This window comes from Salvelinus namaycush, chromosome 15 (genome assembly GCF_016432855.1).
Source record: "Salvelinus namaycush isolate Seneca chromosome 15, SaNama_1.0, whole genome shotgun sequence".
Classification (NCBI taxonomy): Eukaryota; Metazoa; Chordata; class Actinopteri; order Salmoniformes; family Salmonidae; genus Salvelinus; species Salvelinus namaycush.
In genome coordinates, this window is record NC_052321.1 from 12,765,032 (window position 1) to 12,782,144 (window position 17,113).

Sequence of the window (17,113 nt, forward strand, 5' to 3'; positions counted from 1 at the left end):
ACGCAAGAAAACAGAATTACTAGGGACATTGTTTTTTATTAGTTTAATGAGTTATAACTGTTCATTAAGGATGTATATACATGCTTTATTGTCTTATGCTTTAGAGATGTGGCGTTGTGCAAGTGATATTTGACCAACTGGTATTTCAAAAGAGTATGCTATGGTCAAATAACCGTCAATTTCGCAACTACGTCATCTGCACAACACGGGGTCATGTTTAAACGATTAATGACGCAAGTTTCCTGCCAGCATAGGTTGGGCTGGTGTGTGGATGAAAGCTTAGCTGACGTCTTTAAAGCCTCTGAACTAGCAAGACCCGGGACCCAAAGCAGGCAGACAGACAGAGACAGACAGACAGACAGAGCTAGCAGAATCCTAATGTCAGTCCGCAGAGTTCTCTCTCTGTAGTTTGGGGCTTGTTAATTATTTATCAGCCAGCTAACGAGGCACTATACTTTCCAAGTAGGGCTGAGCGAGAGGGAGTGGAGGGGCCCGAATGAAAGGCATGAAAGGGTTTTTAGTGTCAGATTACAACTTCAAACAACTGGGGGAGAATCTTGTCAATAATCAGAGATGGAATTTTAGTCTTTACCACCTCACTCCTCTATCAGATGAATGGTGGGAGCTACCTGCAGCACATACAGAGAGGCTAATCTTACCCTGCTGTTCTGTGTCTGTCGGCATTTAGTGATTCAGCCTATGGGTTCCCATTCTCCAACACTGGGGCCCTGTTGATGCCATCTCAAATTCTCTGAATTCTAGCATTGCCATTTCACTTGTATAAAGCTACTGCACAAAATAATGCCAAAACAAGGCATACTCTAGGTTACCTCGAGATACAATAGAGCTGTCCTCGTATACCCCTCAGGTATGCAGTGTCTGTTCTGAAGGAAGCCCAGTCATTCATCGGCACCAAGCCCTTTTGTTTCAATCCATAAATATCCTAATGTTTGGAAATGACAAGTTCTTCGGTGGCTTCCCACCCACAAAATTATTTAAAACCCTGACATTTCATGGTGGCGTTTTGATCGGGCTCTCACTGTGGAAATGAGTGTATCCCTTAATAAGCTTTTTAAGAAGACTTTGAGCTTTTTAAGAAGACCTCAGCCGTCTACAGATTATTTAACTTTGACAGTTGGGAGTTTTTACACTAAGATCTTTGAAATAGTTTAGTGTTCATGCATGTATTTCCTAGTTCTCTGCCTGTTCATAACACACATGGCTTGAAGTTACCGAGGAGAGACATGGAGCGTAATTTTTGTATTTAATTTATTTAGGCAAGCCAGTTCAGAAGAAATTCTTACATACAATGACGGCCTACCCCGGCCAAACCCGGACAATGGGCCGATTGTGCGCCGCCCTATGGGACTCCCAATCATGTCCGGATGTGATACAGCCTGGAGTCGAACCAGGGACTGTAGTGACGCCTCTTGCACTGAGATGCAGTGCCTTAGACCGCTGCGCCACTCAGGAGCCCATTATAAATAGGCCATAGCATTGATTTTATAAAAACACATCACACCACTAACCCTAGGCTAATGACTAATTAAAGCATTAATGCACATTAACAACCAGATACTAGATAACCTAGACTGACAACATTAGTATCTCACTTCCCCATCACAAGTGACAGAGGATGTATCAGGAAACTCCGATTAATTAATGAATCAGTGCCTGCATCGTTTTGCTCTGCGCAAGTATCAATATATCAAGCCATTAAGCCAGTCAATACCCAAGTGGTCATTTGGGACAAAAGATTGTTAATTGGATAATTGTTTAACCCCCCCAGGCAGGCAGATCATTTATGTTAATGAATGGGAAAAGTGCAGTGAGAGATGTAAAGAACAGCGTTTGTGCCAGCTGAAGGCTCCCTGGGCAACATACATTGATCCTCTGTGTGCTTTGTTTATCAGGGCTGCTGTGGGGAGATCATGCTTTTGGAATTAAAGGACTGAGGGCTCCAATTAGGTCTGCCGCCTGGCCTGACACACACAGACCCAAGTGTCTGTGGTAATCACTGACTGACCTGCCTCCTGTGTGTCTGTGGTAATCACCACTGACCTGGTCTGGAACAGAGCTGACTATGGAAATGTCCAGAAAGACAAATCATGTACTGTATATGACATACTACCCTAGGAAAAGTAAATACTATAATATGTGTATTCTGATAAACAGATGGGCCTTCAACTGATGTTCCTGAAAATCTTCCTTTTGCTACTGGTCATTGACTTGTTGGCTACCTTAGTTTGTTAATGCAGTCCCATCGCCTTCCTCTAGCGCTCTGTCAGATGTCCCATTTGCTCCAATGCCCTTTGCTCAAGATCTGAACTAACAGGACGACCCTTCGCTGGGTCATTACACCCAAGCTGAGCTGGGAGAGAGCAGTGCACACTGACATGACAGAATGGAGCACTGTGTGCTCCCTGGCGAACCACGCTGGAAGATGAGCAGCAACCTCTCCCTAGGTGCCAGCTCAAGCCACATTGTTTCTGGTTATTTATGTCTGCACCGTTTGAAATTCCACCTGTGCACCATCCCATGGGAACTGGGATTCTTTATATTCACAACGCATGATTGATTTCACTCTGATGTCCACCAGGAAATGAGATGGGCCAGTATAAATACCATTGTTTAATTGTACAGTAGGGGATTTTAGGGACAGAGATCAAAGGTGTTGGCATGATTTATTGTTTTATAGAGTTTGAGGTGCCAGTGCATTGTTAATTGGGAAGGCTGAGCAGCACATGCAATACTATGTGGTATTTTGTGTGAACTCTCGGTTTCTATGCTGTCCTCTGCGTACTCTTTTCAAATGTCCAATAGGATAGCTTAGATTGGGCTGAAGTTAGTGGATTGGACAATTTGAATGCTATGATACTATTCACAAACTAGCTAGTTTGATTCCACACAGTGAGCCAAGGACAAGAGGATAAGATGTACATATGGTCTTCTTGGCCAGAGATTCAATTAATGTCAAAGTTAAGCATTTGTTCTACATAGCATTCATTGTTTCAACTCCTGAGATGTCCATTACTGTCACGAACTGGCTTGTAGCCCGTAACAAAGAGGGAGATAACGTGGATATAACAAAAATATATTTATTAATTAAAGTAAAGTATATCCAAGTAACAATGGAGTGTGTAGTCAGTAGTGTAAGTGAGTGGATGCGTGCATAGATGGTGATAATGGGGAGTGTTGATTAGGACACATCATAAACCTCGAGGGTTATGGTCAGTGTAGACCACAATAGGTACTACACCCGACGTACACCTCGAAGTGTTGTAGCGCCCATATGAGTGCTAGCACTTCTTTTTCCACCATGGAGTAGTTCAACTTATAATGGTTAAACTTCTTGTAAAATAAACGAACATGCCTCTCAACACCGGACACATCTGCTTGCAGCAGGACTGCACCTGCCCCCACATGACTTACATCCACCTGCAAGGTGAATGACAAATCCATTGGTGGAGCAACCAGCACCGGAGTTGAGGTAAGCAACCTCTTTGCATCCTCAAAAGCCTGTTGACAGAGAGGAGACCAGATGTAAACCACCTTAGCTTTCAGCAAATCTGTCAGGGAGTGACTACGGTAGAGAAGTTCCTGCAGAAACTACAGTAATAACCAATCATTCCCAAGAAACGCATCAGTTCCTTTTTAGTAGTTGGTGGTGGAAAAACATCAATAGCTACCACTTTAGCCCAAACAGGATGCACTTCACCCTGCCCAACTATCTTACCAAGGTACTTATCAGTCGCCTGAGCAAACTCGCATTCAGCCATATTGATAGTGAGGAGACCCGCAGCTAGGAGGTCCTAACAAGGCTTGAATACAGGACAAATGCTCCTCCCAAGTATCTGCATAAACCCCTACATCGTCCAGATAAACAGCGCACCTGACCAGACTGGAGCCAACCCTATTCATAAGGTGCTGAAAAGTGCCAGGTGCATTACGCAGACTGAAACTCATAACCAAATACCAGTATAGACCGGCAGAGATTTCACCTGCCAATAGCCCTTTAACAGGTAAAAATTGCTCACAAACTTTGCTGCTCCGACCTGCTCAATGCAGTCCTCCATCCGAGTAAGAGGAGATGAATCTGGTTTAGTGACACTGTTTACCTTACGGTAGTCTGTACAAAATCTGTTTGTCCCATCCGGTTTATTGACCAAGATGCAGGGAGAAGCCCAGCTGGAGAAAGAAGGCTCTGCAATATCACTCCAGCATGTACCTGACCTCAGCATCCAGACAATGGATTTTCTCAGACGAAACTCTATAGAACCACTGACGGATGGGGTCAGCATCCCCAACATCAATATCGTGTTCTATTAAGTTTATACCTGTAGGTGTATTAGAAAACAAAACTGGAAAACGAATTAGACCAACAAACTTGTCTCGCCTATCAGCAGGTAGATGAGCGAGAAGGCAATCCAAAACATCGAGTGACTGAATTTTTCAATCTACCCTGCAGTACGCAATCGTCGGGACCAGGGACATCCTCACCATGCATGGACCTAGCATGACAAAAATAACCCAGTGATGTAGCAGTACCGGCCAAAAGAACAGGTTTACTGTCCTCTGCGGACTCCCACTATTCGGCCCCAGAGGAACGTGCATAATAGGGTTTTAGCAGATTTACATGGCACAGTTTGTGTGCTTTCTTCCGTTCCGGACTGGCAACTAGAAAGTTTTGTTTTTACCGTATATGGACCTTGAAACTTGGTTTGAAAAGGAGAACCAACAATTGGCAGCAAAGCAAGAACCTGGTCACCTGGACTAAAGTGACGAGGCTCAGCTCACCGATCAAATATTCTCACCAGTGGCGTATAGGCGTCGCCGGAAATCACACATAAGATAACAGGGACCGAGGTGGCTCGGGAGACTTCCATTTATCCTGGAGCACCGCTAGAAGCCCACGTACACTATGTCTGAACACTAGGTAATTTGGACTGAAACCTGTGCCCTCCTGTTAAAACTTCCCTGGCGGCGAACAGTAACCAAGGCAACCCCTCCTCCCAATCCTTATCCATCTCTGTACAATAAGCTCTCAGCAAAGACTTGTGTTTGATTGAAACGTTCCAGCGCTCCTTGACTGCGCGTGATTGGCGCTTGCCAAATTGTGTTTAATATGGAGCTGTTTGAGAACCTGACCAAACAGATTAGACGGGAAATTAGAACCTTGGTCACTCTGAATAACCTTAGGGATTCCAAACAGTGAGAAACTGAGTCAAAGCTTTTAGCACAGACTTAGTCGTGATAGACCGGAGAGGATAGGCAGCAGGAAACCTAGTGGTCCAACACATTACAGTGAACAGGTAACTACTACCATTCTTGGAGTGAGGCAGAGGGCCAACACAGTCAATAATCAAATAATCAAAAGGCTGGCTGAGTACGAGAATAGGAAACAGCGGTACCGGCTTATTTGCTAGATTTGGTTTACCTGTTAATTGACAGGTGTGACAGGTTTTGATGAACGCGGAGGAAACATCCCACTTTAACCTAGGCCAAAATAAATGTTTCGGTATGCGATTGTAGGTTTTCCTCATGCCCAGATGTCCAGCAACATTGTTGTGGGAAGTTTAACACCAACTCACAACTTAACTGGCACAACATCCTGACTAATAGACTCCCAACAAAACGACTATGAGGCACTAGGGCATCATAAGACCTACCTCAGGCTCCCGTTTCTTTTGACCCTCCATGTATACTCATGTGCAAACATACTCCGAAATATGCCAGAAAACCAGAGATGTCCATAGGTCTGACTGGGCTCCTCTCTGTTCACTGCTAGTGATCTCTACCCCATTCAAGAGAATTGCAATGGACATTGTTGGATCCTTGGAGAAGAGTAGTGCAGGTTACGAGTACACCCGGTTCCCGGAAGCCTTCCCACTCCATTCCTTAACCACTCCAAAAATAATCAGTGCTCCTGTTAAGCTCTTCTCTCGTGTAGGAATTCCAGATGAAATCCTGATGTACCAAGGGTCAAACTTCACCTCACGACATGGGGTTCAACTCCACCAACAGCTGGACATTAAATGCTTGAGAACCACTCCCTACTATTCCCAAACGGATGGGCTCGTAGAGAGATTCAATCAAACGCTCAAGAACAAGTTTGTGGCCGACACGGGCAAAGACTCAGATAAGTGGTTACCATTTCTGCTTTTTGCTTACAGGGAAGTGCCTCAGGCGTCGACAGGTTTCTCGCCATTCAAACTCCTCTGAGTGGCCAGTGCAGGGACCACTGGACCTGCTGAAGAAGTGGTGGGAGGGTCCCCCAGCATCTACCTCGGGACAGGGGATTGTCCAGTACATCCTCCAGATGCGGAACAGGCTGGAGAGGTACCGAAAGGAAGCTAGGGCAAACCTTCAGAAGGCCCAGAAGAGAGGGTATGACCAGCACGCTTGCCACAGAGAGTTTGAGCAAGGACAAGTCCTGCTCCTCCTTCCCTCGTCTACCTGCAAGCTCCTTGCACAGTGGCAAGGACCATACCTAATCGTGAGGAAGATGGGCCCGGTGACCTACGAGGTGCTGCACCCGGACAAGGGTAAGGAGAAGCAAACCTACCATGTGAACCTCCTGAAGGCCTGGGAGGAGAGAGAGGAACTCTCCAAGGGGACGTCCTTCCTAGTCCGCAGAGTAGAAGAAGAGGATGAGTTGGAGGGGGTCACAGAGGCATGGAAAGGACGAGCTGAGGTCATACTGGCTCACCTGGAAGAAGGCAAGCAAGATGTGTTGAATCAGCTGTTTGGCAAGTATCCAGCCCTCTTCAGTCAGAAGCCAGGAAGAACCAAGGTCCTGGAACACATCATCCGTTTGAATCCTGACCAGAAACCTGTGCGCCACTATCCTTACCGTGTGCCTGAGAGGCTGGTGGTAGCCCTCAAGGGAGAGGTCCACACCATGATAGAAATGTACACTGCTCAAAAAAATAAAGGGAACACTTAAACAACACAATGTAACTCCAAGTCAATCACACTTCTGTGAAATCAAACTGTCTACTTAGGAAGCAACACTGATTGACAATAAATTTCACATGCTGTTGTGCAAATGGAATAGACAAAAGGTGGAAATTATAGGCAATTAGCAAGCCACCCCCAATAAAGGAGTGATTCTGCAGGTGGTGACCACAGACCACTTCTCAGTTTCTATGCTTCCTGGCTGATGTTTTGGTCACTTTTGAATGCTGGCGGTGCTCTCACTCTAGTGGTAGCATGAGACGGAGTCTACAACCCACACAAGTGGCTCAGGTAGTGCAGCTCATCCAGGATGGCGCATCAATGCGAGCTGTGGCAAGAAGGTTTGCTGTGTCTGTCAGCGTAGTGTCCAGAGCATGGAGGCGCCTCCAGGAGACAGGCCAGTACATCAGGAGATGTGGAGGAGGCCGTAGGAGAGCAACAACCCAGCAGCAGGACCGCTACCTCCGCCTTTGAGCAGGAGGAGCACTGCCAGAGCCCTGCAAAATGACCTCCAGCAGGCCACAAATGTGCATGTGTCTGCTCAAACGGTCAGAAACAGACTCCATGAGGGTGGTATGAGGGCCCGACGTCCACAGGTGGGGGTTGTGCTTACAGCCCAACACCGTGCAGGACGTTTGGCATTTGCCAGAGAACACCAAGATTGGCAAATTCGCCACTGGCGCCCTGTGCTCTTCACAGATGAAAGCAGGTTCACACTGAGCACATGAGCACATGTGACAGAGTCTGGAGACGCCGTGGAGAACGTTCTGCTGCCTGCAACATCCTCCAGCATGACCGGTTTGGCGGTGGGTCAGTCATGGTGTGGGGTGGCATTTCTTTGTGGGGCCGCACAGCCCTCCATGTGCTCGCCAGAGGTAGCCTGACTGCCATTAGGTACCGAGATGAGATCCTCAGAGCCCTTGTGAGACCATATGCTGACACATGCACATTTGTGGCCTGCTGGAGGTCATTTTGCAGGGCTCTGGCAGTGCTCCTCCTGCTCAAAGGCAGAGGTAGCGGTCCTGCTGCTGGGTTGTTGCCCTCCTACGGCCTCCTCCACATCTCCTGATGTACTGGCCTGTCTCCTGGTAGCGCCTCCATGCTCTGGACACTACGCTGACAGACACAGCAAACCTTCTTGCCACAGCTCGCATTGATGCGCCATCCTGGATGAGCTGCACTACCTGAGCCACTTGTGTGGGTTGTAGACTCCGTCTCATGCTACCACTAGAGTGAGAGCACCGCCAGCATTCAAAAGTGACCAAAACATCAGCCAGGAACCATAGGAACTGAGAAGTGGTCTGTGGTCACCACCTGCAGAATCACTCCTTTATTGGGGGTGTCTTGCTAATTGCCTATAATTTCCACCTTTTGTCTATTCCATTTGCACAACAGCATGTGAAATTTATTGTCAATCAGTGTTGCTTCCTAAGTGGACAGTTTGATTTCACAGAAGTGTGATTGACTTGGAGTTACATTGTGTTGTTTAAGTGTTCCCTTTATTTTTTTGAGCAGTGTATGTTGTCGAGGCATTATCAAGTAAATGGAGCAGCCCCATTTTCCTTGTCACAAAGAAGGATGGGTCTTTGTGTGTCTACATGGACTTCCGTAAGTTTAATGCCATCTCCCAGTTTGATGCCTACCCCATGCCCCGCATTGACGACTTACTGGAGAGAATAGGCAGAGCTCATTACATCACCACATTGGATCTCTGCATCTTTGCTGCCAATTTAGACAATGTAGTGATCTACAGCCACTCCTGGTAGGAGTACATACAGCATCTTAGCTAAGTCCTTGGGAAGATCCATGATGCAGGCCTCACGCTTAACCTCCTGAAGTGTGAGTGTGCAAAACAGGAGACAAAGTACCTGGGTTACGAGCTGGGTAAGGGTGAAGTTTGGCCTCAGGTGGACAAAGTGGAGTTCATCAGGAACAGCCCTCAACCCAGGACCAAGACACAAGTGAAGTCCTTCCTAGGTCTGGCAGGGTGGTACCGGAGATTCATTCCCCATTTCTCAACTATCGCGGTTCCTCTGACAACCCTCACTTCAAAGGTGGCCAGCAACCCTGTGAAGTGGACTGAATGTGATGAAGCATTCATAATGCTGAAAAATTGCCTGTGATCATCCCGTTCTTCAGACCCCTGATTTTCAGAAGAGGTTCCTGTACAGGTGGACACTTCGGCTGTGGGAATTGGAGCTGTACTGGCCCAAGGGGAGCCAGGAGAAGAGCTCCCCGTGCTGTAACTGAGTCAGAAGCTCTTGTCCAGGCAAACCAAGTATTCGACCATTGAGAAGGAGTGGCTTGCTATAAATTGGGCACTAGATAGCCTCCGGTACTACCTTTTTGGGAGAGTATTTGACCTGCACACGGACCACAGAGCCCTGACCTGGATCCAGACCATGAAGGACTGGAATTCTCTCGTTACCAGGTGGTATCTGGAGCTTCAGCCCTTCCAGTTCTGTGTCCGTCACAAGGCAGGAAATAAAATGTCACAGCAGACTACCTATCCCGACTCCTGAACCTGGTCGCTTCAGGAGAGGAGGAAGGGAATGTGATGGAGAAGTCCATCACTGGCCGCGGGCAGCATTTGGTAAGCCAACACACTGTGTTGGCTTACCAAATGCAATGTGGGTCGACACACAAGTTAACTTATAAATCTCAGTTCATACATTACGCACATTATTCTTACCTCCTGTCAGTAACAGTTTGGTATGGTATAAAGAATACACAGACAAGCTTTCATGTTCAATTTATTGTACTTATCAATGTTATGGATGAGCGCTGTTTGTCTGTTTCTGTACCTCTCTCTCCGTCTCTGTAGCTTCCAGGGGGTGGCTTTGTAGGGCCTGTCCCGAATGGCACGTTAATGTGAATGGGTGTATTGGAAGACACCATGTTAGTAGTGATGGAATTTTGTAAATGTGCTATATTGTATTATGATAAACCGATTACAAAGGTTCAATGAATATAATTCATAATGTGTTTAGCTGAGTGGAAAATGTAGGCTTTGATGTTTGTAATGGCTTAATTCATGAGTTTGGTATGTTCTGATGGGAGGGGCTTTCCCTAAAAAACGAGCCTCTCTCTCAGTTCAAGGGGGGGGGACCATTTTCATTGAGCTATTGATGGCGCATCATTGTTTTAGCTGTTCAATAATGTATACTTTTGGGGGCAGTACTGTTTTTCTTCAGGAATCACTATGTAAATAAACACCCTTGCACATAAGTACTTTTGTGGCTCCGCCATCGTTTTATTTGATAGAGGTAGGTTTTTCAGTTTAGCCTTCTGGCCTACTTTACGCTACAGTCACATTACTTATACATTCTTACATTGGATTGTCAAAGGTGTTCAATGAAGTGGGGTTATTACATTATTCCAGAGAAAGTAATGTTCTTTATGCATTTATTTTCAACCTTCCCTTGACTTTGAGAAATACATTAGAGACATGTATGACCATAAATTTACACAGACTGTAACATTGGCATCTATCACGTTCTGCGGGAAGCCAAGGTTATGTATTTTTTCACTCAATTAAATCACTGCAAACACTTGCTTTTCTCCAGGAGGGCTACCACAGGAGTGCACTAACATGCCTGGGAGTTCAGTTTAAAACATTCCACCCTGCAACAGCACATATGGGGAGGTTTGGAATGTACCTCCACCATTATTAACTCATGAATTCCCATCACTGATATATTGCTTGTCAAATTTCACTAGTTTCCACTCTAAATGTTTAACTTTTAAAGTAGTCATTAAAACTACATTTACTGGCTCAGAGCTGAAACTTGATCCAGAAGACAAGTAATGGAGAAATATACATGTGATGGTTCTGTGTAAGTCCCAATTCTTATCAGATACTCCCTCTTCCTCCCTAGCTACCTCATTTATTGGAGCAGTATTAGAGGAAAATGACAAAGATGTCCTAGTATATTCTTCACCACATTTGTGTGGAAAAAGTAGATTCATCCCTCTCATTGGCATGTTTGAGAAAAAGGGAAGGCTCTGCCGACAAACATATTCCTGATGTTACAGAGGTTAACAGGGAAAACCACCTTCTGAATATTTGATGGTGTCACGCCCTGACCTTAGTTCCTTTTTTATGTCTATTTTGTTTTGGTCAGGGCGTGAGTTGGGGTGGGCATTCTATGTTTTGTTCTATGTTTTGTATTTCTAGGTGTTTGGCATGGTGTGGTTCTCAATCAGAGGATGCTGTCTATCGTTGTCTCTGATTGAGAACCATACTTAGGTAGCCTCATCCCACCTGTGTTGTTGTTTCCTGTTGTGTGTCTGCACCAGCCAGAACTGTTTCGGTCGTTATTCTTTGTTATTTCAGTGTTCATTTAATAAATATGGACACGTACCACGCTGCACCTTGGTCCTCTTCTCCTTCTCCCGACGACAATTGTTACAGATGGATGATATATAAAGCAGTGACGTAAGATCTCACACTTTCTGAAGCTTTGAAATGTACAGTTGAAGTCAGAAGTTTACATACACTTAGGTCCACTGTTTTAGGCCAGTTAGGATCACCACTTTCTTTTAAGAATGTGAAATGTCAGAATATTAGGAGAGAATTATTTATTTCAGCTTTTATTTATTTCATCACATTCCCAGTGGATCAGAAGTGTACATACACTCAATTAGTATTTGGTAGCATTGCCTTTAAATTGTTTAACTTGGGTCAAACGTTTCGGGTAGCCTTCCACAAGCTTCCCACAATAAGTTGGGTGAATTTTAGCCCATTCCTCCTGACAGATCTGGTGTAACTCAGTCAGGTTTGTAGGCCTCCTTGCTCGCACACGCTTTTTCAGTTCTGCCAACACATTTTTCTATAGGATTAAGGTCAGGGATTTGTGATGGCCACTCCAATACCTTGACTTTGTTGTCCTTAAGCCATTTTGCCACAAATTTGGAAGTATGCTTGGGGTCGTTGTCCATTTGGAAGACCCGTTTGTGACCAAGCTTTAACTTCCTGACTGATGTCTTGTGATGTTGCTTCAATATATCCACATAATTTTCCTCCTCATGATGGCATCTATTTTGTGAAGTGCACCAGTCCCTCCTGCAGCAAAGCACCCACACAACATGATGCTGCCAACCCCGTGTTTCACAGTTAGGGTGGTGTTCTTCGGCTTGCAAGCCTCTCCCTTTTTCCTCCAAACATAACAATGGTCATTATGGCCAAACAGTTCTATTTTGGTTTCATCAGACCAGAGGACATTGCTCCAAAATGTATGATCTTTGTCCCCATGTGCAGTTGCAAACCGTAGTCTGGCTTTTTTATTGCGGTATTGGAGCAGTGGCTTCGTCCTTGCTGAGCGGCCTTTCAGGTTATGTCGTTATAGGACTCGTTTGACTGTGGCTATAGATACTTTTGTACCTGTTTCCTCCAGCATCTTCACAAGGTCCTTTGCTGTTGTTCTGGGATTGATTTGCACTTTTTGCACCAAAGTACGTTAATCTCTAGGAGACAGAACGCGTCTCCTTACTGAGCGGTCTGACGGCTGCGTGTCCCATGGTGTTTATACTTGCGTACTATTGTTTGTACAGATGAATGTGGTACCTTCAGGCGTTTGGAAATTGCTCCCAAGGATGAACCAAACTTGTGGAAGTCTACAATTCTTTTTCTGAGGTCTTGGCTGATTTCTTTTGATTTTCACATGATGTCAAGCAAAGAGGCACTGAGTTTGAAGGTAGGCCTTGAAATACATCCACAGGTACACCTCCAATTGACTCAAATTATGTCAATTCGCCTATCAGAAGCTTCTAAAGCCATGTCATCATTTTCTGGAATTTTCCAAGCTGTTTAAAGGCACAGTCAACTTAGTGTATGTAAACTTCTGACCCACTGGAATTGTGATACATTGAATTATAAGTGAAATAATCTGTCTGTAAACAATTGTTGGAAAAATTACTTGTGTCATGCACAAAGTAGATGTCCTAACTGTCTTGCCAAAACTATAGTTTGTCAACAAGAAATTTGTGGAGTGGTTGAAAAACGAGTTTTAATGACTCCTTACTAGGATTAAATGTCAGGAATTGTGAAAAACTGAGTTTAAATGTATTTGGCTAAGGTGTATGTAAACTTCTGACTTCAACTGTAAATATTGTTGAAAAGGGCTTTAGCTAAGAAATTATTATTAAGAATATGATAAACTGGAAAAATCAATTACCATGCTAAACAAACAAACTGTCAATATAAATTCTAATCTAAGTTAAATCTTTACATCTAAAATCCTTATTTTGTGATGTCAAGCTTCTTCATTTTGGAAAGCATAGTATCCTACTTTTTTGGGGTTTATTTTATTTCATGTGAAGGCTACACCTTGTATGGATCCAACATCCTTGGGATTTGTCCAGTTGTCAATGGTGTGATTGTTCTATTTGTTCATAAATATCCAGCAACCTTGCACAGCCTTGTCTAGACGCTGTTCTTGTTTTGTTTATATGTCCGTTTATCCATTAAATCTTCACTCCATGTACTTGGTTCTCGTCTCCCAGCGTCTGTCCTAACAGAATGCTGGCACCAATATTGGAAGCATCAGGGAGCATTTTTGTTTTTTGTTGGGGTTGGTGATGTCAGGTGCCGCTGCCGAAGTAACCGGGGGATGCCTCAGCTGGCTCGTCGGGCTTCCATGCCTTAGCTGGCTCGAGGTTTTCTTGCCTCGGTTGGCTCGGCAGGTTCCCATCCCACGTCATGCCTCAGATGGCTTGTCGGGCTCCCACGCCTCAGCCGACTCATCAGGCTCCCACGCCTGATGGACTGTCATTTCTCTTTGCTTATTTGAGCTGTTCTTGCTGTGATATGGACTTGGTCTTTTAGCCCTATTTGGTATCTTCTGTATACCACCCCTACCTTTTCACAACACAACTGATTGGCTCAAACGCAAGGCACACCTGTTAATTGAAATGCATTCCAGGTGACTACCTCATGAAGCTGGTTGAGAGAATGCCAAGAGTGTGCAAAATTGTCATCAAGGCAAAGGGTGGCTACTTTTAAGAGTGTCAAATATAAAATATTTTGATTTGTCGGACACTTTTTTGGTTACTACATCATTCTATATGTGTTATTTCATAGTTTTAATGTATTCACTATTATTTTACAATGTAGAAAATACTAAAATAAAGAAAAACCTTGAATGAGTAGGTGTGTCCAAACTTTTGACTGGTACTGTAGGTCCTGGATGTCAGGAAGCTTGGGCCCATTGATGTACTGGGCCATATGCACTACCATCTGTAGCGCCTTCCGGTCAGATGCTGAGCAGTTTCCATACCAGGCGGTAATGCAACCGGTCAGGATGCTGTCGATGGAGCAGCTGTAGAACTGTTTGAGGATCTGGGGACCCTTGCAAAATCTTTTCAGTCTCCTGAGGGGGAAAATGTGATGTCATGCTCTCTTCACAACTGTCTTGGTGTGTTTGGACCATGATAGTCTGTTGGTGATGTGGACACCAAGGAACTTGAAACTCTCGACCTGCTCCACTACAGTCCTGTCGATGTTAATGCGGGCCTGTTCATCCCTCCTTTTCCTATAGTCCACAATCAGCTCCTTTGTCTTGCTCACATTGAGAGAGAGGTTGTTGTCCTGGCACCACACTGCCAGTTCTCTAACCTCCTCCCTATAGGCTGTCTCATTGTTGTCGGTGATCATCAGCAAACTTAATGATGGTGTTGGAGTTGTGCTTGGACACGCAGTTGTGGGTGAACAGAAAGTACAGGAGGGGACTAAGCACGCACCCCTGAGGGGCCCCAGTGTTGAGGATCAGGGTGGCAGATGTGTTGTCGCCTACCCTTACCACCTGGGGGCGGCCCGTCAGGAAGTCCAGGATCCAGTTGCAAAGGGAGGTGTTTAGTCCCAGGATCCTTAGCTTAGTGGTGAGCTTTGTGGGCACTATGGTGTTGGATGCAGAGATGTAGTCAATGAACAGCATTCTCACATAGGTCTTCCTTTTGTCCAGGTGGGAAAGGGCAGTGTGGAGTGCGATTGGGAATGCGTCATCTGTGGATCTAGGGTTTCTGGCATGATGGTGTTGATGACATGACCAGCCTTTCAAAGCACTTCATGGCTACCAACGTGAGTGCTACGGGGCGGTAATCATTCAGGCAGGTTACCTTCACTATCTTGGGCACAGGGACTATGGTGGTAGGTATTACAGACTTCGCCAGGGAGAGGTTGAAAATCTCAGTGAAGACAATTGCCAGTTGGTCTGCGCATGCTTTGAGTACACGTCCTGGAAATCCGTCTGGCCCCTCGGCTTTGTGAATGTTGACCTGCTTAAAGGTCTTGCTCATATCGGCTACGGAGAGCGTGATCACACAGTCATCCGGAACAGCTGGTGCTCTCATGCATGATTCAGTGTTTCTTGCCTCAAAGTGAGCATAAAAGGCATTTAGCTTGTCTGGTAGGCTCGCGTCACTGGGCAACTCACGTCTGGGTTTCCCTTTGTAGTCCGTAATAGTTTTCAAGCCCTACCACATCCAACGAGCATCAGAGCCAGTGTAGTAGGATTCAATCTTAGTCCTGTATTGATGCTTTGCCTGTTTGATGGTTCGTCTGAGTGCATAGCGGGATTTCTTCTAAGCTTCTGGATTAGTGTCATGCTCCTTGAAAGCAGAAGCTCTAGCCTTTAGCTCGGTGCGGATGTTGCCTGTAATCCATGGCTTCTGGTTGGGAAATGTACGTACTGTCACTGTGGGGACGATGTCGTCGATGCACTTATTGATGAAGCTGGTGACTGAGGTGGTATACTCCTCGATGCCATTGGATGTTTTGCTAGTCTGTGCTAGCAAAACAGTCCTGTAGCGTAGCATCCGTGTCATCTGACCACTTCTGTATTGAGCAAGTCACTGATATTTTCTGCTTTAGTTTTAGCTTGTAAGCAGGAATCAGGAGGATAACATTATGGTCAGATTTGCCAAATGGAGGGTCGAGGGAGAGCTTTGTATGCGTCTCTGTGTGTGGAGTAAAGGTGGTCCAGAGTAATGTTTTCCTCTGGTTGCACATGTGACATGCTGGTAGAAATTAGGTAAAAAGGATTTAAGTTTGCCTTCATTAACCTTTCTGAACCACCCATCCCGGTATCGGGATAATTGTCATCAGCAACGCTGAATAGCATAGCGCACCAGTCAAATAATATTACTAAAAAATATTCATATTTGGTAGAAATTAGGTAAAAAGGATTTAAGTTTGCCTTCATTAAAGTCCCCGGCCACTAGGATCGCCGCTTCTGGAAGATAATTTTCTTGTTTGCTTATGGCCTTGTACAGCTGGTTGAGTGCGGTCTTAGTGCCAGTGTCGGTTTGTGGTGGTAAATAGACAGCTACTAATAATATAGATGTGAACTCTCTTGGTAGATAGTGTGGTCTACAGCTTATCATGAGGTGTTCTACCTCAAGTGAGCAATACCTCGAGACTTCTTTAATATTAGACATTGCACACCAGCAGTTATTGACAAATAGACACACACCCCCGGCCCTCGTCTTACCAGGCGTAGCTGCTCTGTCTTGCCGAAGCGGAGAAGCCAGACAGCTCTATACAATCCATGTTGTCGTTCACCCAAGTCTCTGAAACATAGAATATTACAGTTTTGAATGTCCCCTTGGTAGGATATTCTTAATTGTAGATCGTCCCGTTTGTTTTCCAATGATTGCACGTTGGCCAATAATACCGATGGTAGTGGTGGTTTACTCACTCGCCGATTCTCACAAGGCATCCAGACCTCTGCCTCCTGTATTCCCATATTTTCTTCACGAGAATGACAGGGATGAGGGCCTCGTCTCCGGGAAGCAGTATATTCTTCGTCAGACTCATTAAAGAAAAGATCTTCGTCCAGCTCGACGTGAGTAATCGCTGTTCTGATGTCCAGAAGCTGTTTTCGGTCATAAGAGATGGTAGCAGCAACATTATGTACAAAATGAGTCACAATTTTATTTTTTTAAACAAACCCCTCCGGTGCCCCTCTGTCCTCCAAGACGTAAGACAAGTTACATCATCCAATTTGTATGCTATTGTACGTCCGGGTAAGACATATGAAACTATACGTCCTCTAATTCATATGATATTGTACATACTACTGATATTCCATTCATAATGTAACCTAACATATCATAGCAAATGAAGTGTCACAGATTTACATACCGAATAATACGAATT

At 45.1% G+C, this 17,113-nt stretch overlaps 1 protein-coding gene across 1 annotated transcript in view; it reads left to right on the forward strand.

The window, feature by feature from the left end:
* The first annotated feature begins 3,369 nt into the window (after positions 1–3,369).
* Positions 3,370–17,113, forward strand: part of LOC120059768 (ALK tyrosine kinase receptor-like) — a 120,240-nt gene continuing 106,496 nt past the window's right edge. The window contains exons 1-4 of the mRNA XM_039008821.1: positions 3,370–3,445; positions 6,174–6,892; positions 8,814–8,918; positions 9,097–9,199. Coding sequence (XP_038864749.1) covers positions 3,370–3,445; positions 6,174–6,892; positions 8,814–8,918; positions 9,097–9,199 — 1,003 coding nt within the window. The remainder of the gene's footprint in view (positions 3,446–6,173; positions 6,893–8,813; positions 8,919–9,096; positions 9,200–17,113) is intronic.